Genomic DNA, 27,158 nt, shown 5'->3' with positions numbered 1-27,158 from the left:
AGCAGAGCTCCAAAAACCTGCGAGGCGGAAAAGAAGCTGAAGGGGGACCCCATATGGACGTGTGGATAGTGGCATGCTGGGCATGCTCAGTGTGCCTAGTCAAAGTTCTAGAAACTCAGAAGTTTTCCATGCTGGGCTCCATCTGTTGATGTCACCCATGTGCGAGGACTACCATCCTGCTTGTCCTAGGAGAACATACTATTTTCCGCCTTATAAGAAAGATTTTAGATCCTGATTGGAATCAACAAGCCTCTATAGATGTTTTACATTTAACATCTTTTTTGGAGAAATGAATAGATCAGGATATGACTCCGTCTACTCTCATAATAATTTTGATTATTTATTTTCTACTTTTGTTAAATGAGAATTCCTTTTCATAATTTAAATGTTTGTATGTTCCCAGATGTTGCTATGACTACACAAGTTAGATGTTACGATCGTGGACCCTTGGGCCGTCTAAGACAGTGGATGGTAAGCTGTGGAGGACCACAGCGAGCGTCACAGCCGGGAGGCGGTACGGAAGAGGCTTCACCACTGAAAGTCCAAGGTCCCCCCAGGAGGGACCCGTAGGGACCTGGACCTCTTGGACTTAGGTGGGATCCTATGTGACCAAGGATCCGGGCTGTGGCCGAAGAGATGGATGAAGGATGGCTGGGCCCAGGTAGTTGAAGAGTCTTCACCCTCGGAAGCCCGTGGCTCCCCCGGGAGGAGCCCGTGAGAGCCCCGAGGATACCTGAAGAGGTGAAGAAGCCGAAGTCGGAGTCCAAGAGCGAAGCCGGGTCAGAAGTCAGAGATCCAAACCAAAGCCAGGGACGAAAGCAGAAGACAGAGTCGTGGGACGGAGCTGGGTCAGGAGTCAAAGGTCAGAAGACAATACTAAGCCAGGAAAGGAAGCTGGAGACAAAGTCATGGGACGGAGCCGAGTCGGGAGCCAGAAGTCAGATGTCAATACCAAAACCAAAGGGCGGAAGCTGAAGATAAGTCAGGATACAAGCCGTATTGGAATCCAGAAGACAGAAGCAATCCAGGAACTACAGCAGCAACTAGAGACTCAGACAGACTGAGGAACCTCGTTGCAAGGCGAGGTGCTACTGCATCTGCCGGGTTTAAATGGCCCAGCAGCATCTGACGTCATGAGGGGGTGTTCACGGGTTTTCCCGCGCTGGCCCCTTTAAGAGAAGGCCCTAGCGCGCCTGCCTCAGGGGTGGGGCCAGCCACGGATCGGCGACGGCATCTCCCTTGCAGGGAGGACGCTGCGGAGGGCTGCGTCTTTGGCCCTGGAGACCGGGGGGAAGGCGTTCCTGCGGCCGGGCCGGCCGCACGGTAAGTGCAGATCCCGGGTCACGGGCCAGGACCATAACATCAGAAGGAAAAGGTTTCTGGAAATGAGATCTGCTGTTATTCATATTTTAAAAAACTGGTTTCTTACTTTCTAATTTTATTTTCTGGTGATCATACCAGTCTAAAACACCTGGATTGTGCTCTTTTGCCAGCAAATGGAGATAGAACAAATATTTTAATGACACCACTCTCTATGGAGTATTGTGAAGACTGCAGCATCTCAGTTATAGCAAAGCAAAGAACATTTAGGTTCCATATTAGGAGCTACCACCCAGGAAAAGGATCTAGGCATCATAGTGGATAATACTTTAAAATCGTTGGCTCAATGTGCTACAGCAGTCAAAAAAGCAAACAGAATGTTAGAAATTATTAGGAAGGGAATGGTTAATAAAACGGAACATGTCATAATGCCTCTATCACTCCATGGTGCGACCGCACCTTGAAAACTGCATACAATTCTGGTTACCGCATCTCAAAAAAATATGGTTGCGATTGAGAAGGTACAGAGAAGGGCAACCAAAATGATAAAGGGGATGGAACAGCTCCCCTATGAGGAAAGGCTGAAGAGGTTAGGGCTGTTCAAGCTGGAGAAGAGACGGCTGAAGGAGGAAATGATAGAGGTCTTTAAGATCATGAGAGGTCGTGAACGAATAGATGTGAATTGGTTATTTACACTTTCGGATAATAGAAGGACTAGGGGGCATTCCATGAAGTTAGCCAGTAGCACATTTAAGACTAATCGGAAAAAAGTCTGTTTCACTCAATGCACAATTAAGCTCTGGAATTTGTTGCCAGAGGATGTGGTTAGTGCAGTTAGTGTAGCTGGGTTCAAAAAATGTTTGGACAAGTTCTAGGAGAAGTCCATTAACTGCTATTAATCAAGTTTACTTAGGGAAAAGACACTGCTATTAATTGCATCGGTAGCATGGGATCTTCTTAGTGTTTGGGTAATTGCCAGATTCTTCTGGTCTGGTTTGGCCACTGTTGGAGGCAGGATGCTGGGCTTGACCCAGCATGGCAATTTCTTATGTTCTTATAAAACTTTATCCCCTCATGAGCAGGGGAGTGGAAAATGAAGCTCTAAGAAAGCTTGGTCCCTATAAAGGCTAAGGACCAAAGAAGAATCTTTGAAACTTCAAACATTAATACGTTATTCTGAAAAAATTGAAAGGTGAAAGGCAGAATGTTTGCTGACTCAGGAGGATAACTGGACTGGTGTAGTAGGATTAAAGGAAAGAAAATTAGCAGGTAGGAAACAAAATGTGTTCTTCCTTATCGTCCACCAGTATGTCTGGGATTTACCCAAATTTCCTTATCCAGTGAGGAAGCAGACAAACCTGAATTCAGAACACTAGTTCCAAAGGAGGCCACTCCACTCACCTGCACATCCAACTGGTAATATTTAGAGAAAGCTTGCAAAGAAGCCCAAGTAGAATCTCTGCAGATGCTAAGTGCAATTTTGCTAAGTCATTGCTGACCCTTAGTGAAATGTGCCTTAAGGCCCTCAGGCACCCTTAAACCTTTAGAAATGTGATCAAATTAATTGCCTCCTTAATCCAGTGAGCAATAGACTTTTTGGAGGTAACCTGTCCTCTCCTCTGACCTCTGAAGAGAACAAACAAATCATCCAAACTTCTAAACAAATTAGTGACCTTAAGATATCTGAGCAATGTTTTCCTAATATCAAGAAAATGAAGATCCTCAAACCTTCCCTTAGTACTCATTAGCCTTAAATGAAGGGAGTTCCACCAATTGACTTAAATGAAAGGAAGAAACCACCTTTGGCAAAAAAGATGGCACTGTATGAATATACACTTCAACCTCTGAAAATTGCAGAAAAGGATCTCTACAAAACAGAGCCTGTAATTCTGAAATTTTGGTGCCAATTTGTTTGGCGCAGCATAAGACAGACTTTAGAATGAAATCATTAATAGTTGCCCTTCTGATGGGCTCAGATGGAGCCTTGCACAAAGCCCAAAGTACCAGATTAAGATCCCATGGAAGAAACGCTTTTCGCACAGGAGGGTGAAGATGTTTCACTCCCCTCAAAAAATGACATGTATCAGGGTGGGTGGGAAAGGAATCTCCTTGAACTTTTCCCCAGAAACAGGTAATAGCTGCTAGAGCTTCAATGAATTCAAAGTCAAACCCTTCTGAGGCTCACTGTATAAAAATGACAGAATGAGAGGCAATGGATCCACATACCAAACCTCAAAAACTTTCCAGACTTGTATATAAGCCAATGATATGGATTTCTTCCTAGCCTGTAAAAGAGTGGTTATCACTTCTTCTGAGTAGTTTATTTCTCAGCCTTTTCCTTCAACAGTCAGGCAAAAACACAAAAGTGGCCTAGATCCTCCATGATGACTGAATCTTTATGCAACAGACCCTATACATGACTAATTTTAGAGGCTCTTCCAATTTGAATCTCAAGAGATCCTCATACCATGGTCACTGGAGCCAGGCCAGCACAATCAAGACAAATTGACTCCGGAACCTTTCTATCCTTTGAATGACCCATCCTATCACTGGTCAAAATGGTTACATGTAAAGAAAAACTCAAGGAAGTCAATGCTAAGAAAGTGCATGTACTCCCACTGAAGTTGCCTCTATCTACTACTGAAGAACCTCACTGCCTTGGCATTTCTGCTAGTGTCCATGCAATTTCCACTGAGTTCACCATCTGTGAGTTATCATGGCAAAAGCAGAGTCCATGTGTTCCCATTCTCCTGGATCCAGGATATGTCAACAGAAAAATATCTGACACCTGACTAATCTGCAGTCTTTATACCTCCACCATCTGTGGGAGATAGAGAAACAGTAAAGTTCTGCAAGATTCACAGTGCCCTATATAGAGTAGTGTCAGCAAAACTATTGGCCTCTGTCTCCATCTGCTAGCAGGAGGACAAAACCCAGGCATTCTGGATTGGTCTGGTGGATGATAAAGAAGAATGCTTTATTTTCCTTAATTCTTCATTGTAAATGTGACTCAATTCCCTAGCTTTATGAGGGCCTTCCTATATAAGTAGCTTTAACCAATAGCTTCCCTGCCTAAAGGTTACACTATCAGCATTATTCGCAGGAGAAACATCAGTGTTGACTTGGCTACAAAGGAATCTGCTGCAGCAGTCCTTGAGAGGAAGCCTCCAAGCCTGAAGTCACCCCAAGGACCTGCCACTAGGGGCGCCACACATACCACACCATTTATAAGAAAAAAATATTACCCATAAAAGTCATTTATTTCCATTGATTTCTCCTGTTTTTGTTCTTGCTGCAATAAAGACATAAATTTATGGAAAAAAATAAAAACTGACAAAGGCCCCCTACATATACATTATAATTAATGTATGCCTGCTTGTTGACAAAGAATAATGAATGAATCCTAGATGAGCAATAGTGCACAAAAGTATTATAATATAAGCGGCTTACCCTTTTCTTCTTTGCAAATTCTTTGTGAGATTTTATCAAGTAGATTTATTTTCTGACTAAATGTTTCAACATAATCATTTATTGCCACAAATTCCTCAGGTCGTTTTTTGACTCCTCTTACTGACGATGCTACAGCTCTGACAGTTTGTCCCATCCTGTGGAGTAAGCCTGGACCTTGTTTCTTATGAGATGCCAGCTCCTAAATGAATGAATACAAATGACTACTGCAAACAAATGCTATTATCTCATTTTCTTGTTACTTTCAAAGACATATCAAATTAATTCATGTAATGAGATTTAACCGGCATTTATCAATATATTTTTGACGTCATTCATTAATAGTTTCATACATATACTACCACCATGGAGAGTTTTATGAAAAATATTATCATACAAGTTAAGGAAACACCAGAGCTCTTTATTCTCCATTAATCTACTTCCACCCTAAAGTATCAAATTTATCAAAAATCATCTATGCTGAACTTAATAGACAAGTATAGCCCTATCATTTAGCATTACATGTTAAAACAAATTGTCATTAAATTCCAACTTAACCACTTCATGTATATATCATGCCTTATTTTTAAATGACCCTAACACTATACAAATATTTGTTAGAATATAATATAGGAAAAGGTCTTCATACATGACTACCACCAATTCAATATTTTTCTAGTGGTGCCTCTTTATAATCTTAGACTTTTGCATGTGGTAATTTTGTGATAATATAAAAAAACTGTCATAACATATACTTAAACTCTGTTCCAGACTGGCAAATATTGGGCCTAGAATGCAGTTTGGTTTCCATTGTGGTTTTAAAAAAAAAAAAAACCACCCTCATTCAACACCGTATGGTTTCAAACTCCATATGGCAATCAGTAATGTGTACCACATATCAAGTGAAAAATTTATTGCTGAAATCCCTTACATAGCTTACATGCAACTCCACATAGCCTTGCTCAGAACAGTGCCCCCAAGTATGTCATATAGGGTCCTATTTACAAAAATGTACTAATGTGCCTTGTTTGTAAATAGGTCCCATTAATCTCAATAAGGCCTATTTACTAACAATACTCATTAACACATTTATGTAAATAAGCATCACAGTTTGGTATCTGATTAATTCATGTTATTTATGTTATTAGAACTAATATGCATACAATGCAAGATTCACAATGGGAGTCACCACCCAGGAAAAAGATCTAGGCATTATCATAGATATGTTGAAATCCTCTGCACAGTGTGCAGCGGTGGTCAAGAAAGCAAATACAATGCTAGGAATTATTAGGAAAGTAATGGAGAATAAAGCAAATGTGCTTAACATAAAGCTGTTTTGGTAGATATTATGATAAATTAGCCTGTACATGTGGGTGACATCATCTGGCAGCACCGAATGGACTTATCTCTCCTAGCGTTTAGAGCTTTGAGCTCTTCTGAACATGTGTAGGAGTTCCCACGTGGCTGTTGCCTTAGGAGCCTCCTCAGAGCTAAATCCAGCTATACAGTCAACTCTCCTGGGAGGCAGGCAGACATTTTATGGCTAATTCATCCTATCATCTATGGAAACACTGTTTACGTTAAACAAACTTGCTTTTTCCATTGATAAGCAGGCTGAATTAGCTATTACATGTGGGGAGTCCCTAGCTGAAGGTTGTAGCGAGATGTTTACTAAGTAAGCAACCTGCCGTGGAGAAGAGACTATTACAAGAACAGGTTTTGCAAAACTGCCTGACCAAATTTATGATCACTCTTTGATAGATTGACCAAACAGAAATTGGCACATAAAGGTATGAACTGATGACTAGGTGGCAGCTTTGCACATGTGTTCGAGAGGCACCTCTCAAAGATGAGCAACAGAAGATTGTATAGCTCTCACTTGAGAAGCTTTAACAGAGTCTGATCTGTAAATCTGTTAAGTTGAGGCAGTAGTCAATGCAATCTGATATCCAGTTAGACAACATACGTTTGGCGACTGCAATGACTAGTCTGTTAGGGATGTACGACTCAAATAGCTGCAAAGCTTGGCAGTGTGGTTAAGTTAATTTCTTATAGTAGGCCAAGACTCTTTTACAATCCAAAGTGTGAAGGAGTTTTACACCTTTATGTGCATGTGGACTTGGAAAAAAGGAAGCCAATATGAAGGACTGATTGATGTGGAAAGTTGAAACAATCTTTGAAAGAAACCTTGGGTGAGTGTGAAGCAGAATTCTGTCTTTGGAGAATCAAAAGGTGGTTTCATCAGTTGAGAAAGGACTATAATCAAGACACATGAAATTGTACCAGATGTTTAACATGTAATAACCTTTACATATAGCTTCATATCAGTGGATGAGTAGATACAGGTCTGGCATCTGGTAGAATATGGTATGCTGCTATAGTGCCGAGATGTAATTTTACCAAATATCAACTGAAAAACAGGTTAATACAAACAAAAAACACACTTTGAAATGTCTGTATGCCAATGCCAGAAGTCTAAGAAGTAAGTTGGGAGAGTGAGTGTACAGCAGTGAATGATGAGACAGACATAATTGGCATCTCAGAGATCTGGTGGAAGGAGGATAACCAATGGACAGTGCTATATTAGGGTACAAATGACAGGAAGGATCAACTTGGTGGGGGTGTGGCACTTTATGTCTGGGAAGATATAGAGTTCAACAGGATAAAGATCATACAAGAGACTAAATGCTCAGTAGAATCTGTATAGGCAGAAATCCCATGTATGTTGGGTAAGAATATAATGACAGGAGTATACTACTGTCCATCTGGCCAAAATGATCAGACAGATGATTCAATGCTAATTGAAATCAGGGAAGTTAACCAATTTGGCACTGCAGTAATAATGGAAGAGTTAAATTATCCCAATATTTACTGGGTAAATGTAAGATCAGGACATGCTCGACACAAAGCTCCTAGATGTAATAAATTATTGCTTCATGGAGCAATTGGTTCAGGAACCAATGAGAGAGGGAGCTATTTTCGATTTTTAGTGGAACACAGGTTTTGGTGAGAGAGGTAATGGTGGTGAGGCCACCTGGCGATAGTGATCATAACATGATCAAATCTGAACTAACTGGAAGAGGGACAATATGTAAACCTATAGCTCTAACACTAAATTTTCAAAAGGGAAACTGATAAAATGAGGAAAGTAGTTACAAAAAAACTGACAGGTGCAGCTGCAAAGGTTAAAAGTGTACAATAGGCATGGACAGTGTTTAAAAATACAATCATAAGCGCAGTCTAGATGTATTCCACGTATTAAAAAAGGTGGAAGGAAGGCAAAACAATTACCGGCATGGTTAAATAGCGAGGTGAAAGAGGCTATTTTAACCAAAAAAAAAATCCTTCAAAAATTGGAAGAAGGATTCATCTGAAGAAAATAGAAAAAAGCATAAGCATTGTTAAGTTAAATGTAAAACATTGATAAGGGAAGCTAAGAGAGAATCTGAAATGAAATTGGCCATAGAGGCAAAAAACTTATAATAAAAACTTTTTAAAATATATCCGAAGCAAGAAACCTGTGAGGGAGACGGTTGGACCATTAGATGACCAAGGGGTTAAAGGGGCTCTTAGGGAAGATAAGACCACTGCAGAAATACTAAATGAATTCTTTGCTTCTGTGTATACTAATGAGGATGTTGGGGAAGTGCTAGTTCAGGAGATGGATTTCAAGGGTGAGGAGTCAGATAAACTGAACCAAATCACAGTGAACTGGAAGAAGCAGTAGTCTAGTTTGACAAAGTAAAGAGCAGCAAATCACCTGGACCTGATTGTGTGCACCCCAGGGTTCTGAAGGACCTAAAACATTAAATTTCAGATCTATTAGTTAAAATTTGTAACCTATCATTAAAATCATCCATTGTACCTGAAGACTGGAGAGTGGTCAATGTAACCCCAATATTTAAATAGGGCTCCAGGGGTGATCTGGGAAACTATAAACCAGTGAGCCTGACTTCAGTGCCGGGAAAAATAGTGGAAACAATTCTAAAGATCAAAATCACAGAATATAGAGAAAGACATGGTTTAATGGAAGACACTCAGAATGGATTTACCCAAGGGAAGTCTTGCCTCACAAATCATTTTTTTGAAGGGGTTAATAAATATGTGAATAAAGGTGAACCAGTAGATATATTGCATTTGGATTTTCAGAAGGAGTTTGACAAAGTCCCTCTTGAGGGGCTTCTAAGAAAACTAAAAAGTCAGGAGATAGGAGGTGATGTCCTTTCGTGGATTATAAACTGGATAAAAGATGGGGAAACAGAGTAGGATTAAATGGTCAATTTTCTCAGTGGAAAAGGGTAAAGAGTGGAGTGCCTCAGGGATCTGTACTTGGACCGGTGCTTTTCAATATATTTATAAATGATCTTGGAAGGAATACGATGAGTAAGGTAATCAAATTTGCAGATGACACAAATGTATTCAGTGTAGTTAAATCGCAAGTGGATTGTGATAAATTGCAGGAGGACATTGCGAGACTGGAAGATTGGGCATCCAAATGGCAGATGAAATTTAATGTGGATAAGTGCAAGGTGATGGATATAGGGAAATGCTGTGGTTATACAATGTTAGGTTCCATATTAGGAGCTACCATCCAGGAAAAAGATCTAGGTGTCATAGTGGATAATACATTGAAATAGTCAGCCTAGTGTGCTGTGGCAGTCAAAAAAGCAAACAATGTTAGGAATTATTAGGAAGAGAATGGTGAATAAAACAGAAAATATAATGCCTCTGCATCGCTCCATGGTGAGACAGCACCTTGAGAACTGTGTACAGATCTGGTCGCCACATCTCAAAAAAGATATAGTTGCAGTGGAGAAGGTACAGAGAAGGGTGAGCAAAATGATAAAGCGGATGGAACAGCTCCCCTTTGAAGAAAAGTTAAAGATGTTAGGGCTGTTCAGCTTAGAGAAAAGACGACTGAGGGGGGATATGGTAGAGGTCTTTAAAATCATGAGGTCTAGAATGGGTAAATGTGAATCGGTTATTTACACTTTCAGATAATAGAAGGACTATGGGGCACTCCATGAAGTTAGCAAGTAGCACATTTAAAACTAATCAGAGAACATTCTTTTTCACTCAATGCACAATTAAGCTCTGGAATTTGCTGGAGAGGATGTGGTTAGTACAGTTAATGTAGCTAGGTTTAAAAAAGGTTTGGATAAGTTCTTGGAGGAGATGTCCATTAACTGCTATTAATCAAGTTGACTTAGGGAATAGCCACTGCTATTTTAGCCATTAGTAGCATGGGATCTACTTAGTGTTTGGGTACTTGCCAGGTACTTGTATCCTGGATTAGCCACTGTTAGAAACATGCTGGGCTTGATGGACCTTTGGTCTGACCCAGTAAGACAATTTATGCTCTTATGCCTTTATGACTGCAGAGCACGGCTTTATTTGTAGTAATGGGCATGTTGTATGCAGCTTGTAAGCCATCTTGAAAGGGTTTGTTTAGTAATGGTAGCTCTTTAGGATTGGTTTCTAGAGCTCCTTAATGATTTAGTCCTGTCCAGGTAGAACAAGAGTGCACATCGACAATCAAGTGTATGCCAGGCCTGTTCTTTGGATAACTGATTTGGTTTTGGGAAGTAGGTAGGCAATCTAATAGCTTGATTTATATGAAAAGATGAGACTACTTTCTGTAGGGTGAGTACATAACACTATCCAATTCTCTAAAACTTGTGCATATGATAGATATTTCACTAGTGCCTGAAGCTCATTTCCTTTTCATACTGGTGATAGCTATTAAGAAAAGAGTTTTCCACATGATGTACTTTAAATCCACTGATGCCATGGGCTCATAGGGAGGCAACATCAATTCATGTAGAACCAAGTTTAGATCCCATTGCAGTGGTGGTAGTTTAATAGGAGGCCACAAATTATATAGGCCTTTCAAAAATGTTGCCACAAGAGGTTGCTGGGATAATGGATGTCCAGCTTTTTGTCAATAAGCTGCAATGGCATAGAGATGGATTGTAATAAATTTGTTTTTAATCCTGTGTTTACCAGATGCACCAAAGAATGCAGTAGTTTGGCAACTGTACAGTTGAAGAGATTGTCATCTTTTCTGTGACATGATTTGATAAATCTCATCCATTTGTAGTTATAAGATCTTTGGTGGAAGGACATCTTGCTGCTAACAGTATGTTATTTATTTGCTTTAGGAGACTTTAAGTGTTTATTACTCTACTTTTGTCAGTGAACAAAGGTTGGGGTGCAGAACCGCTCTTTCATATTGTGTGAGGATGCTTGGGATTTGCGGTAACATGAATGGACATGCTACCGCTAGTCTTTGGATTCAGGGAAGCCAACTCTGTTGAGGTCAAAAGAGAGCTATGAGGATCATTTGTCCTTTGTCTCTATGCAATTTTAAGTATGGTCTTTGTTAGCATTGGTATTTAGTTTGAATTAAGATAATCATCTGCAAAATAGGAAATGCGTGAATGTTGACAGAGTATATCTGATCATCCTAAGTTGCAGGTAGGGTGAACTGATTGCCTTCTCAAGACCAAGTGCCCTGGATATAGAAGGATCCTGTGTAAGTGTCCCATCCCTTAATGGAGGGGTTCGTTTCTAGTGTCACTTGGGGGAATGGCGCTCTATTTTGAAACACACGGAGTTAACCACCACTTCAACTCCCATGTTATAATGGCAGAAATCAGTAGTATGACAATGATTAAGTTAGTTAATTTTATTGATAACCTAGACTACATTGCAAATAGCGAATATAAAGGTGGATTAGTGGGACTAAGTGGATGGCTGCAGCCATAAGACCTAACACAAGCAGGATCTTTCTAGTTTCAGATCGATGAGAGGCCCGAAGTTTGTGAATGATAGTCATCAGTGTGTTTGCTCTCTCTGTTGGTAGATACTCCATGCATTGTGATAGCATCAGTGACCCATTGATGCCAATACACCATGCTTCCAATGGTTTTACTTTTTTGGTAGAGGCTCAACTGGGGAATAATGCTGTTTTTTCTCTGAAGCAGGACAGCTTGCAGTATTCTACACCATGGCTTTGATAGGACCAATTGAGGAGTTTTATAAGAGCTCTTGTTCAACTCTATTCCCAGCGAGGCAGACGACACTGCACTGCGGGAAGAGGATCTACCACTACTTAGAGATTTATGCAGTTCCTCAATTTTATTTGCCCTGAAGCATCAAGAATTCAGTGATATCCATGCTCAGACATAGAAATCTTCCTGGTTGAGGTCCAGCTCGTGGCATAGACAGCACTCATGGGCCCTCCACAAGAGATCTAATCTTTCTGTGGATGCAGCTCTTCACAGTGGAGTTTAAAAACAAAAAGTATCAGGATCAAAAATACTGAGAAAAAAAACTAATTTTAAAAATTTAAAGAAAATATTAACTGGAAAGACAGAGTACATGTTTGTGCTTATGCAAAAAAAAAAAAGAGACGAGGAGACTCGTAAGATAATGTATTGGGACCTCCAAAACATGCTCAGTAGAGCTCAAAGCTCTACAAGTTAGGACAGATGAGTCTATTCTGTGTTGCCGGGTGATATCACACACAAGTAATGACTGGTTCAGCCTGCTTATCGACAGAAAAAGAGAGGATATCATAAGGCCTCTGTTCTGCATCATGGTGCGACCACAACTTGAGTATTGTGTGTAATTCTGATCACTACATCTCAAAAAAAAAGATAGTGGAATTAGAAGAGGTACAGAAAAAAGCAACCAAAATGATAAAGGGAATGGAATGATTCTCCTATGAGAAAAAGCTAAAAAGGTTAGCGCTCTTCAGCTTGGAGAAGAAACAGCTGAGGGAAGATATGATAGAGGTCTATAAAATAATGAGTAGAGTGGAACAGGTAAGCACAAATTGCCTGTTTACTCTTTCAAAAAGTACAAAGTCTAGGGGACACATAATGAAGTTACTAGGGACTCATGAGGTATTGTTCACGCAGGAGTTCCACACATGCTCAGTAGAGCAAACGTTATATGAGCTAAGAGAAAAGGGTCCTTCAGCACTGTCGGATGACATCACCCATGTGTCATGGCTAATTCAGCCCTGCTTACTGACAGAGAAAAAAACTGTAAGATATGTGTAAAACATTTTGAAACAAATCTTTACTGAATTTGAAATGTACATAAACAAATTATGTCAATAACATGCAGAAAAACTAAATATATGTAATAAAGTTCCAATATCTCATAAAGAGCATTTATAAAGCCAGGAAAAGGCATCTTAGTAGTCCTGACAGCTTGCACTGTCTGATATTTGTTAGCCTTTTGACATCATTTCTGTTCAACTACATTGTTTTTTTTCTTTCAAAAAATTTATTTTTGGCGTTCTAAATCTTTTGGCTTTTAAACTACTGTTTAAAACTAAACTTCTTCATTAAGTTTATTAAAAGTATTAAAATAATGTGAAATGAGATATTCATCTAGACATGAACAACTAAGTAGCAGAATTTTACCCATGCTTGTGCAGTAAGAAAAACTTTCAAGTCTTCATTAAAAGAGAGGATTGGATGATCCACGATCCTGTTTAAAAACGTATGCAATGCCTTCCTGCGACTTTCAATGAATTCATCATTAAATCGTTCTACCACTCCTTTCATGATAAATTTTTCTGGCAGGGGCTAAATAAAAGAAAATGAGAAAATGAAAAGTTGTATGGAAATATGATATTTGGCAACTATTAAAATAATTTGAAATCACTTGTTGCCTCAAATATGGAAGGTTTTGTTATTATTTCTGTACTATCTTCCATGTCAGGCTCTTAGGAGTCCATTTGGAATGTTCATAATCTGCAGAAGTTATTTCCAAACTTAAAAACAATTTTAGGTGCTTATTTTTAATGGCCCTTATTTATAATATTTATTCTGATTGTGGTTACTTGATATTGCTTCTAGATTAGCAGATGGTGCCTTGACTCCCTTTACATACTTCATGCTCATGTCCCACTTGTGAAGTGGTACCAATTCTACTTATTATTTCTATAACACTATCACATGTAGCAGCACTGTTCAGATATGTCCTTAAATCACAAGAAGTATCCTTGTCTTCACTAATTATGTATCTCTTACATTTATTATTAATGCCTCTGTACAGCAACGTATAATGCTTCACAAGCGGTACACACTAAAAGCAGTGAGTCTTTTCTGAATCTAATTAGGTTGTTTATATGGAGAAATGCAACTAAAACAGAAATCATATATTTAACTAGAGTATCACTTCATTCTAAATTGCCAATGTTTAGGTTTGATGAGCAGGAAATTTTAATTGAACAGGTAGCACATGATTTAGGGGAAATCCTAATGGCAGGTATGAAAGCTTAATAAAGCTTATGTTCAGAAACTAGTGTAATTTGGATATTACAAATTACAAGTGTTGAGACAACTTGGGCCTATTTTGGAACCTAATGACTTTTGTTTGGTGTTCCAGACACTAAATTTGAGAACTGATTATTGTAATTTTTTATTATTAGGAGTACCTGCGAAAACGATTAGGCCGCTGCAATTATTATAAAATTCCACAAGGATGTCTTCTGGGATAGGGAAATATGATTGCATCATGCCCATATTATTTAACTTACATTGGTTTCCCTATGCTAGAATTCATTTTAAAATCTTTATGATAATGAGAAATTAAAACTTACCTGATAATTTCCTTTTCCTTAATATAGACAGATGGGTTCAGAAACCTGTGGGTTATGCACCTCTACCAGAAGATGGAGACAGAGTAAACTGACATCACATTATATATATATATATATATATATATATATATATATATATATACACACTCCTGTCATGACATCAGCCTGTCAGTATTCTCTTCAAAAGCAACTGTGGACAGAATAGCAAAAAACTTGATTAAAAAACATATAACCATTTCAGTACTCAGCCAACATGAAACATTGAGCTCAGACGAGAAGTACATTAACACTAGTCTAGGGACTGGAGGAACACTTACCAGTAACCCCTGGAACACATGGTCACCCAGGAGGATTATAAAAGAAAGATACGGCAGCAAAGGGCAGAAAGCTGAACCCATCTGCCTATATTAAGGAAAAGGAAATTATCAGGTAAGTAGTAATTTCTCATTTTTTTTTAGCACATAGACAGATGGGTCAGGACCAGTGGGATATACCAAAGCTACACCCAGATAGAGTGGGAAGCTGCCCATGGCCCAGTCAAAACCACCTATGCAAAGGCTGAGTCCTCCCAGGCCTGCACATTCAGACGATAATACCTGGAAAAGGTGTGTAAGGAGGACCATGTCGCAGCTCGGCAAATGTTGTCAGGGAACAACAATCTAACTTCATGATACTGCCTGATCCCTAGTGGAATGAGCCCTAACCTGAGTATAAGAACATAAGAACATGCCATACTGGGTCAGACCAAAGGTCCATCAAGCCCAGCATCCCGTTTCCAACAGTGGCCAATCCAGGCCACAAGAACCTGGCAATTTATTTATTTATTTAAACATTTTTATATACCGGCATTAGTTGTGGACATCATGCCGGTTTACATCAAAACTGGTAAAGTATGGAAATTACATTTTAACAGGGAATTAGAAACTGGGAGGAGGGTAAATAATTAAATAGGATAGACGAGAAATAAGCAATTACCTAAACACTAAGAAGATCCCATGCTACTGATGCAATTAATAGCAGTGGTTATTCCCTAAGTAAAATTGATTAATAGCCATTAATGGACTTTTCCTCCAAGAAAACCAAACCTTTTTTGAACCCAGCTACACTAACTGCACTAACCACATCCTCTGGCAACAAATTCCAGAGCTTTATTGTGCGTTGAGTGAAAAAGAATTTTCTCCGATTAGTCTTAAATGTGTTACTTGCTAACTTCATGGAATGCCCCCTAGTCCTCCTATATTCGAAAGTGTAAATAACAGAGTCACATCTACTCATTCAAGACCTCTCATGATCTTAAAGACCTCTATCATATCCCCCCTCAGCCGTTTCTTCTCCAAGGTGACGCTGCAAACTCATCCTTCTTTTCTGCCAAAGATGGTTTCGGCTTTTCATCTGAACCAAACAATCGAACTCCCAACATTCTGTCCAAAACCACACCAGACCATGAGACACAAACTGCTACACACACTAAACTGTAAAAGAGCGTTAGCGTATTATAAAGAAAAGACACAATCAGATACCAGACCTTCTCAAGTATTTCTCTCTTTTAATCCTAATGCGCCCGGAATGCCAGTATCAAAGCGTACTATAAGGTGTCCAAGTCTGCCCCAATGAAGGATAAGGTCTGAGATGGGACTAAGTAGGATTTGTCGTAATTGACAAGAAACCCTAGAGAAAGCAAAGTTTGAGTTGTTAGGGTCAGGGAGGACCGAGCAATCTGCTGGGTTGGGGCCCTGATTAACCAATCGTCCAGATAGGGGTAGACTTGGACACCTGCCCTCCTCAAAAAAGCTGCAACTACCGCGAGGCATTTGGTGAAAACTCGTGGAGCGGATGCGAGGCCGAAAGCTAGCACTCGGTATTGGTAGTGATTTCGGCCTACTAGAAAACGCAGGTATTTGCGATGAGATTGCGTGATCGCAATGTGGGTATATGCGTCTTTCAGGTCTAGAGAGCATAGCCAATCCCCTCTTTGCAGCAGAGGGAGAAGCGAGCCCAGGGTTACCATCTTGAACTTCTCCTTGTGAAGGTACTTGTTGAGAGCCTGTAGGTCCAGGATTGGACGAAGTCCCCCTGACTCTTTTGGGATCAGGAAGTACCTGGAGTAGAACCCTAGTCCTTGTTGTAAGGGAGGAACGGGTTCTATAGCGTTTGACTGTAGGAGAAGAGAAACTTCCTGCTCTAAAAGAACAGAGTGATCGGAGAGTCTCCATGCCTGCAGGGGTGGGGAGTCGGAAGGAAGAGTCAGGAAGTTGAGATGGTAACCCTGTGCAATTATCGCTATCACCCACTGATCTGTGGTGATATGATGCCACCTTTCTAGAAAGTGGCACAGCCGACCTCCTACTGGTATGGCTGGAAGAGGGGTTTGGCAAGTGCTCTCTAAGAGAGAGTCAACAACCCGCTGCGGGGCCAGGTGGTGGAGCTGCTGCGGGCTTTTGTTTACGAGACTGGCGAGGTTGAGTTTTATGGTAAGACCTCGCAGGCCTAGCCTTGGCTAGTGGGGGATAATACTTCCGTGGCCGGAAGTAAGACTTTTTAGAGTCCTTCCTAAACGGCTGTTTAGAAGGCAAGTCAGGAGGAATGGATGAGAGCTGTTTAAGTGTCTCATGATGATCCTTTAGTTCAGCAACAATTTGCTGAATCTGCTCACCAAACAAATTATCCCCTAGACAGGGCAAGTCAGAGAGCCTGTCCTGAACTTCTGGACGAAGGTCAGATGACTTGAGCCAAGCCCAGCATCTGGCAGAGATGGCCGTAGCAGAAAGTCTAGTGGAAGCATCAAAGATGTCATAAGCCGTTCTTATTTCATGCTTCCCAGCTTTCAATCCTTTATTTAGTAGGGATTGAAGCTGTGGTTGAAACTGTTCTGGTAAGGCATCTGAGTACTCCTGCATCTGTTTTAGGATGACTCTATTATATTGAGTCATATACAGCTGATAAGAAGCTATTCTAGAGATCAGCATGGCTCCTTGGTACACCTTTCTACCTATACTATCTAGGAATTTATTTTCCTTAGTAGGAGGTATGGAAGAATGTGGCTTTAGTCTTTTAGCTTTCTTTTGAGCTGACTCTACCACAACAGAATGATGGTCCAATTGTGGTTTCTGAAAGCCAGGCGCTGACTGTACGAGATAGGTAGAGTCAGCTTTCTTGTTTACCGGAGCAATAGATCCAGGAGATTCCCAATTCTTTTTGAGAAGGTCTAGAAAAACCTGATGAATTGGAATAGAGGTGATGACCTTAGGGGCATCCAGGAATTGGAGCAATTCCATCATCTGGTGCCTGTCATCTTGTTCAGATTGAAGTTGGAAAGGGACCAACTCCGACATTTCCTTCACAAAATTTATGAAAGAGAGGTCCTCAGGGGGAGAACGCTTTCTACTCCCCGCAGGAGAGGGTGGTGAAGGCAAATCATCGGTGTCAGTAGAGGTATCATCACCCCAGGTGTCATAAGGATCAGGATGCTGACCTGTAGGACCATGAGGGGGCTGAATACCTGAAGGCCCCGGTTGATGCTCCGAGAAATTGGAAGGAATCACAGGGGGTATCGAGAATGTCCTCGATGGAATTGGTGTCGGCATCGAGGGAATCTGTGTCGGCATCGGAATCCTCGGTGGAGCTGATGTGCGTATCGCCCCCGAGGAATGTATCGGTGGCGAGGGACGACAAGGCACCGATGGAACTACCCCCGAAGGGGGAATTCGGTACGGTGTTTCTCCACCTGATGAGAAGGCTGTCGGTGATCCGGGTATTGCCGGTGGAAGGGCATTCATAAGCGCTTCCATCCGGGCAAGCAGCGGTGCCAGTGCTGCTGGAATCGGATCGGTGACCGGTTCCACTCTCGGTGCCGGAGTCAGTGCCGGAGGAGTCTGGAACCGTAGTATCGCCTTGTCGATGGCCTCCTGGAACAGCCGGTCCAGTTCTGCCCGGAGACCTGGGGTAACAAGACCCGGCTCGACGGGAGAGGGAGGCAGAGGCTGAGCCGGAGGGACCACCATCACCGGTGGAATCGCGGCTCCCAAACCCCGGAGGGGTGAGGGTTGCCTCGGTGTCTGCGAGACAGGAGTGGACGGTGCCACTTCTGGTCGAGACTTCTTTGGCGGAGGCTCGGACAGTGCGGAGGCCGATGACATCGGTTCCTCGATGGGCCGAGACTTATGACGTCGATGGCGATGTTTCTCCTTCCGATCACCTCGATGATCAGGGGAAGGGACAGGAGTCGATGGCTGTGAAGTCGTCGATGGCGGACGGTCACCGGAGGGCTGTCGATGATGATGAGACTTCGACGGTGCCGGTTCCGATGACGTCGATGCAATCGATGGCGTTGGGGTACGAGCATGGAAAAGGAGTCCCATCTTCTCCATTCTGGCTTTGCGACCTTTTGGTGTCATTAGGGCACATTTGGTGGAAGTCAGGACATCATGCTCGCTTCCTAAGCACAAAACACAGACTCTATGTGGGTCTGTGATTGACATAGTTTGGGTACAATCCGGCACCGACGGAACCCCGACGCCATGGCCATAGGCCAAAAATTTAGCCGCGGGACTGTCGACTGCCAACGGGCCTCGAGGGCGAAATTCGACAGTAGTCGACCAAACGACGGCAAAAACTTACCGAAGTTCCGCGGAGTGAAAAATTTGAAGAAGGGAGACCCCTGAGGGGCAAATTTTCTTCAGAAATGTAATTTTAGAATTCCTGTCAGGAACGTGGTTAAGAGCTCTTTGACTGCATGGCTACTGCTGTGCAGAAAAAAAGAAGACTGAAGGGAGACCCCTGCTGGCTGCAGGGTTAGTGCCATGCTGGGCATGCCCAGTAGGGGCCAGTCAAAGTTCCTGAAACTTTGACAAGTTTTCCGTGGTTGGGCTCCATCCTCGATGTCACCCATTTGTGAGGACAACCATCCTGCTTGTCCTGTGAGAAATTCCACAATTCTGGTCCAACAACTGTACAGGTTTGTTCCTTTGTCTCTCACAATCAAAAAGATCTTATTCAGAACCAATCTGTATCATATACCCCCTTCTCTCCTCTTGAACAGAATTCAAATATAAATAAGTAACTAATTAACTGACATGCAATGCATTTGGGGCTCATCAAATTAGGTTATCATCCTAAACCTACACTCTAGGAATATACAGGCATTTATTTTTTAACAATGGGAGAAAGGCATCAGAATAACATTTCTACTCTTACATGCTAGCATTATATATATGTAGCCAACAAAGAAACTTTAACAAAGGTGAAAAAGCCAGTTCAACTCAAAGATCACTTGAAATAAACTGGCTTTTTCACCTTTATTAAAGTTTATTTTAATGACTACCACTTATATGAACTAAGGGCCGGATTTTCAGGGGGTTACGTGTGTGGCCGAGCCATACACATGCTGGGCCAATTTTCAAAGGGCCTGGCCACACGTGTAATCCCCCGGGACACATGTAAGTCCCAGGGTAAGCGAAAGGGGCGGTCCAGGGGACAGGGCGGGGCTAGAGGTGCCCGGTACAGCGGCCATTTGCCGCTGTGACAGGGGATCATGTACCGACAGGGTGCCAGCACCCACAACTTGCCCCTGCTCAGAAGCAGGAGCAAAAGGTAGGACAATGAATTTGGGGGATTTAGAATAGGGCTAGGGGGAGGGCAGGATAGGGGAAGGGAGGTCAGGCTAGGGGATTGGGAAGTTCCCTTCCAGTCCGCTCATTAAGTGAAGCGGACTGGGAGGGCACTGGGGAAGGCCCCAATGCATCGCCATGTGTATTCGCACATCTCTATCCCCCCCCCCCCTTGCGTGCGCATGTTATAAAATTGCGTGTCTATGTGTGCACACCTGTTTTAAAATCTACCCCTGAGGTTTTTGAAGAATTGGTGTTTTTTTCCATTTTTTTCTTTTCTTGAGTGATAGCTGCCAACATGTATATAAAGAGGTAAGTTTTAAGACCTATGAGTGGGTGCATGTGTGCACGTGTACCAGCTCGTGCACACAGTCGCGGCAATTTTAATATATACACACGTATATGTGCATATACGTGCGTGTTTTAAGATCGGCTATTCGTGCGTACATCTGCATCCCTAGCGCCTCCTTATTGGCAGAAGCGGCGGCTGTCAGCGGGTTTGACAGCCGACACTTAATTTTACCAGTATCTGTTGTCGAACCCGCTGACAGCCACGGGTTTGGAAAACGAACGCTGGCAAAATTGAGCGTCAGTCTTCCAACCCATGGGCTGATTTTTTTTTCTTTTTTTACGATATTTTTTCCTTTTTTTTTTTAATTTTTGGGGCCTCCAACTTAATATCGCTATGATATTAAGTCAGAGGGTGTACAGAAAAGAAGTTTTTTCTGCTTTTCTGTACACTTTCCTGGTGCCAGCCAAAATTAACTCCTGCCTTTGGGCAGGCATTAATTTCTGAGAGTAAAATGTGCGGCTTGGCTGCACATTTTACTTTCTGTATGGCGCGGGAATAACTAATAGGCTCATCAACATGTATTTGCATGTTGCGGGCGCTATTAGTTTTTGAGGGGGTTGGACGCGCTTTTTCCTCACGCTATTACCCCTTACTGTATATGGGGTAATAATAGCACGTTGAAAACGCACATCCAGATGGGGGCTAACGGTGCGCTCAGCCTGAGCACACCGTACTGAATCAGCCTGAATGTCAGTTCCTGTAAGAATTATCCTGTGTTTCACATTCCACTGTGTTTGCTATTTTACTACTGGCCTATTTTAAGATTATATATATATTGCTGATTAATATGGTAATTCCAAATCTCCATGAAATAAGTATTTTAATAGCAAATAGGTCTATATTCAGAAGTTATCTGTCTAGGAAAGTTAGCCAGATAAACATTTACGGCTAGTTTAGCCAGAATATTCAGTGGTGCAATCGTGCCACTGAATATGCCTGGATAACTTTTTCGTTAGCTGGATAAATAGTTATCCGGCTAAGTGGTGGGTGGGACAGGAGTATGGCTCCAGGGTATGGCTACTTAGCTGAATGTCGATATTGAAACTTATCCAGCTAAGAACCTGATTCACTGAAGGGTAGATTTAAAAAAAAAATATGCACGTGCCTCCATGTGCGTGCGTATCTTACAAAATCGGCGGGCCGCATGTGCAAGGGAGGGTAGATTTTAGCTAGTTTCGCGTGGCGACGCAGCGTAGCTTTCCCCAGTTTTCTCCCAGTCCGCTCCAATTTAGGAGCAGACTGGGAGGGAACTTCCCTACCCCCTACCCTAGCTTCCCTTCCCCTTCCCCTCTCCTCTCCACCCCCTAAACCTAATCGGCCTTACCTTTTTTTTTTTTTGCTTTTTTAAGTTGCTGCTCCTCTGGAGCAGAAGCAACTTGTGCGCGCCAGCTGACTGCCGGTGCGCACTTCCCTGGTGCAGCGGCAAATAGTCGCTGTACCGGTGCCTCCAGCCCCACCCCTCCCCACCTCCCAGCCCTCCGCCCCCAGACACCCCCTTTTCCGGCCCCGGCACTTAATCACTTACCGGGTTTACGCGCGTGGCCAGGCCCTTTTGAAAATTGGCCCGGCGCGAATAAGGCCCGGGATTTACATTCACCGGAGTTTAAAAATTTACCCTTAAGGCTTTTCTCCCATTCTTTGTCTATTGGAAAAACATCTTAGAGAACATAGCCCTAAGTTGGCCAGATAAGTCAGATCTGCTTTTGAGTAGGTCTAAAGTTAGCTGGATAATTTTATCTAGCTAGCTAAATGTTATCTAGGCATATTCAGTGGCTGGGTGCACCACAGACTATCCTGGCTTAGAAAATAAGCCAAATATATTTATCTGGTTAATTTTCCTTGTCAGATAACATCTGAATATGGACCTTTTTTATATTAGAACATTTATTTCATGGAGACTTAGTTATCCAGCTAAGTAATGACTGCTGAATGCAGCCAAATATTTAAATGCCACCACTTATCCAGCAAAGTGATGCTGAATATCTGGTCCAAAATGACTAGTCTACAAAACAAAGTATATTTATTTGTAAAATGAAACAAGCACAAAAACAACATACAGGAATTATTAATGTAGGATGAGTTTCTTCAAGTCTGTTCTTTAGCCAAAAGAAATCTTGGTAACGTCTTCGAACTTCATATTCACTGGAGTCAAATTCACCTCGCGATGTCTGAAAATTATAACAAAGTCAAAATTGTATAGCTCACAAAGAAGCAAAATGGGATTCTCCTAATGTCATGTAATAACCATACCAGAAAATGCATAGCTATAAATAATAGGCTCAATAAGTCGAGAGAGATACAATTACAAATCTATGATCTAGGGACTATTTTTCTGGTAGAAGAAACATTATCTCATGTTTCAGCTACAGTGACATTAAGGCAGCATTAAGATTGTCCCTGCAGTCAAAAGGCGGTTCCTTCTTTCTCCAAATTTGTCAATCTTTCTTTCTATCCTTTACTATTTTCCAAACTATTCTCCTCCCTAATTCTCCATTTTGCCTTATGTAAATCTTTTACTTCTAACTTCATTTCCCTTCTCTATCTTTTTCCTCTCGCTTCCCATTCCCTACTCTGGTTACTAAAAAACCCCAAAATTAAGCATTTCATATTATGAACATACTGTGTACAGTTATTCATTTTCTGTACATAAATTAGCATAAAAAGAGCATGGATTTATGATATCACATACAAATCACTACAATTTGTTACAAAATTTATTAGTGCAAGCTGATTGGTACTGGTTAACTCATCTGTTTAGTAGCCAGTACAAAACAGACTGAGCTTAATTGAAAAATGACTTTTTCCAGTTTTGTATCAAAGAAAAACTCTTTACTACACTATCAAGTAACTAAGGGGGGTTATTTTCCAAAGGCCCTTTTCGCATGCGATAGCATATAAATTAGATTGGGGGGCGGAGTCGTGGCGGGGGGGGGGGGCGGAGTCATGGCGGGGAGGGACGGAGTCGGCAGTGGCTTCGCTGCCGGCAATAATGTTACTAATGTTATCGTCGGCAGTAGCACCTTTCATGGTGGCGCTATTCGATGCGAAAGCCGGAAGCCGGCAAACTGTGGCCGCCGAAATCGCACCACCATGGTGCGAAGGCTGCGAGCTTTCGCAGGCCTGCCCCCCATTTTCGCAGGATTCATCATTCTGTGAAAAATGATGAATCCAGGCCTAAGTCTGCCATCCTATTTGCATTATGTAGCATCTGCAGCACAACACTCCATTAAACCGGGAATGATAAAATATCAGAAAGCAAAGCTATGAAAAGTTTTTCGTAAACTTATTAATTTTCATGTACATGAACATAACATTCCTTCTGCTCCTCCTTCAAGGAGATGGGCTGGAGAGATTAAAAACATATTCCTGGTTTCTATAGACAAGTCAAGAGGAGCCCACAGGAAAAACCTATTGTTCACCTGGAGATGCCGCCATATCAACACAGGAATCTAGAACTCTTTAGGAGGTAGGGATGTGAATCATTTTAGGACGATTAAAATTATCGTCCGATAATTTTAATATCGTCTTAAACCATTATGGAACACAATACAATAGAGATTCTAACGATTTATTGTTATAAATCGTTAGAATCGTGAGCCGGCACACTAAAACCCCCTAAAACCCACCCCCGACCCTTTAAATTAAATCCCCCACCCTCCCGAACCCCCCCCCAATAACTTAAATAACCTGCGGGTCCAGCGGCGGTCCGGAACGGCAGCGGTCCGGAACGGGCTCCTGCTCCTGAATCTTGTTGTCTTCAGCCGGCGCCATTTTCCAAAATGGCGCCGAAAAATGGCGGCGGCCATAGACGAACACGATTGGACGGCAGGAGGTCCTTCCGGACCCCCGCTGGACTTTTGGCAAGTCTCGTGGGGGTCAGGAGGCCCCCCACAAGCTGGCCAAAAGTTCCTGGAGGTCCAGCGGGGGTCAGGGAGCGATTTCCCGCCGCGAATCGTTTTCGTACGGAAAATGGCGCCGGCAGGAGATCGACTGCAGGAGGTTGTTCAGCGAGGCGCCGGAACCCTCGCTGAACGACCTCCTGCAGTCGATCTCCTGCCGGCGCCATTTTCCGTACGAAAACGATTCGCGGCGGGAAATCGCTCCCTGACCCCCGCTGGACCTCCAGGAACTTTTGGCCAGCTTGTGGGGGGCCTCCTGACCCCCACGAGACTTGCCAAAAGTCCAGCGGGGGTCCGGAAGGACCTCCTGCCGTCCAATCGTGTTCGTCTATGGCCGCCGCCATTTTTCGGCGCCATTTTGGAAAATGGCGCCGGCTGAAGACAACAAGATTCAGGAGCAGGAGCCCATTCCGGACCGCTGCCGTTCCGGACCGCCGCTGGACCCGCAGGTTATTTAACTCATTTGGGGGGGGTTCGGGAGGGTGGGGGATTTAATTTAAAGGGTCGGGGGTGGGTTTTAGGGGGTTTTAATGTGCCGGTTTTGCGATTTTTATATTTTTAGATTTTTCACGATTTTTCACGATTTTTCACGATATTTTACCTCCCCAAACGGCAACAATACGATTCCCTCCCCCTCCCAGCCGAAATCGATCGTTAAGACGATCGAGGACACGATTCACATCCCTATTAGGAGGTCAGAAACAAAAGAAAAGAAACAGCTGCTTTGGATTTCCAAAACTTAAAACTTCCCCCCTCCCTTGCTACTAGTGATCCAAAAATAAAGTTAAAAAAGCATCAACTTACTTTTGTAGCAACTCTGTAAGTTATGAAGGTTTCAATCATAGTAATATGACTTTCAGGATCATCCACAGTGACAAAAAGGTCCTTCACATCAGGATCTTCTTCAAATTTGTACTGGTTTATCATAGATAATGGAGATGCCAGCATCATAGAATCAAATGAGTTTCCATCTGTTAAGGTAGTTTCCTATAGATATATAAATTATTTAACAAATCATCTCATTAATGGAATTATTCTCTTTAAATATATGTCTAGACAGAATACTTAAAAAGACACCCTATGTCACTCTGGTATCAATATCAAAAAAAGATGGAGTGGAAAAATATTTCACAAATCAGGGAAACATGTTTTTCTCTATACAATTGTTTTCCTTTTAGCCAATTCTGCAATGTCTATTTTCATGATAAGAACTTGATATATGCCATACTGGGTCAGACCAAGGATCCATCAATACCAGTATCCTGTCTACAACACTGGCCAATCCAAGTCAGAAGTACTTGGTGAGTACCCAAACATTAAACAGATCCCATGCTAGTAATGCCAGCAACAAGCACTGGCTATTCCCTATGGATTAACAGCAGTTTATGGGCTTCTCCTCTAGGAACTTATCAAAACCTTTTTTAAACCCGGCTACACTAACTGCCTTAACCACATTCTCTGGCAACAAATTCTAGAGCTTAACTGTGCAGAGTGAAAAATAATTTTCTATAAGAGATTTTAAATGTGTTACTTGCTAACTTCAAGGCGAGCCCCCCAGTCCTTGTATTATCTGAAAGAATAAATAACTGTTTCACATTTACCCATTCACGTCCTTTCATGATTTTGTAGACTTTTATCATATCCCCCCTGAGACAGCTGAAAAGCCCTATCCTCTCTAGCCTTTCCTAAAAAAAAAAAAAAGGGAGCTATTCCATGCCCTTTATCATTTTGCTCATCTTCTCTGTACTTTCTCTAGTATAGCTATATCCTTTTTGAGATGCGGCGACCAGAACTGCACACAGTATTCAAGGTGCAGTCTTATCATGGAGCGATACAGAGGCAATATGACATCCTCCGTTTTATTTGCCATTCCCTTCTTAATAATTCCTAACATTGTTTGCTTTTTTGACCACCATAGCAGCGAGCCGACAATTTCAATGTAATAACTATGACACTCAGATCTCTTTCCTGGGTGAGTAGCTCCTAATATGGAACCTAACATTGTGTAACTATAGCATGGGTTATTTTTCCCTATATGCAGCACCTTGCACTTGCCCACATTATATTTCAACTGCCATATGGATGCCCTAATTTCCAGTGTCGCAATATCTTCCTGCAATTTATCACAATCCACTTGTGACTTAAAATTTTTCAGAGTAGTAGTGTCATCTGCAAATTAGATCACCTCACTTTCATACCCCTTTCCAGATCATTTATAAATTACAAAGCACCAGTCCAAGTACAGATCTCTGAGGCACTCCAATGTATAACACAGCACTCCTACATTTTTCTACTATGAAAACAGACCATTTAATCCTACCCTCTCTTTTAACCAGTTTGCAATCCACAAAAGGACATCTCCTCCTACCTCATTAGTTTTCTTAGAAGCCTCTCATGAGGGACTTTGTCAAATGCCTACTGAAAATCCAAATACATCATATTTACTGGTTTGCCTTTACCCATGTTTATTCACCCTTTCAAAAAAAAAAAAAAAAGTAGCAGATTGATGAAGCAAGACTTTGTGTAAATCCAGACTGGGTATGTCCCATTAAATCATGTCTTTCTATGTGTTATGTGATTTTATTCTTTATAATAGTTTCCATGATTTTTCCTTGCACTGAAGTCAGGCTCACTGGATTATTTCTGGAGCCCTTTTTATATGTCAGGTTTACATTGGCCATCTTCCAGACTTCAGGTGCAATGGATGATTTTAATGATAGTTTAACAAATGCGGCCGGATTTTAAAAGGGTTACACGCTTAAGTTAAGCGTGTTACCCTTAACCCCCCCCCCCCCTGCGCACGCCGAGCCTATTTTGCATAGGCTGGGCGGCACGTGCAAGCCCCAGGACACGCGCAAGTCCTGGGGTTTGCTGGGGGGGGCGTGTCAGGAGACGTGTTGTGGGGCGGTGCG

At 42.0% G+C, this 27,158-nt stretch overlaps 1 protein-coding gene across 5 annotated transcripts in view; it reads right to left on the bottom strand.

Moving 5' to 3' along the window:
* The window catches only part of SNX7 (sorting nexin 7), a 229,408-nt gene that overhangs the window by 146,104 nt on the left and 56,146 nt on the right, over positions 1 to 27,158 (bottom strand). For all 5 annotated transcript variants that reach the window (XR_003858903.1, XM_029617777.1, XM_029617780.1 and 2 more), the window contains exons 2-5: positions 25,051 to 25,233; positions 22,405 to 22,515; positions 13,206 to 13,370; positions 4,771 to 4,969 (exon numbers count right to left, since the gene is read on the bottom strand). Coding sequence is in view for 4 of the 5 variants with exons in the window: in XM_029617777.1 (XP_029473637.1) it covers positions 4,771 to 4,969; positions 13,206 to 13,370; positions 22,405 to 22,515; positions 25,051 to 25,233 (658 nt within the window). In the remaining variant the exon portion in view is untranslated. The remainder of the gene's footprint in view (positions 1 to 4,770; positions 4,970 to 13,205; positions 13,371 to 22,404; positions 22,516 to 25,050; positions 25,234 to 27,158) is intronic.

This window comes from Rhinatrema bivittatum, chromosome 10 (assembly GCF_901001135.1).
Source record: "Rhinatrema bivittatum chromosome 10, aRhiBiv1.1, whole genome shotgun sequence".
Taxonomy (NCBI): domain Eukaryota; kingdom Metazoa; phylum Chordata; class Amphibia; order Gymnophiona; family Rhinatrematidae; genus Rhinatrema; species Rhinatrema bivittatum.
The sequence above is the reverse complement of the archived record's forward strand: the minus strand, read 5'-3'. Positions and strand labels throughout refer to the sequence as shown.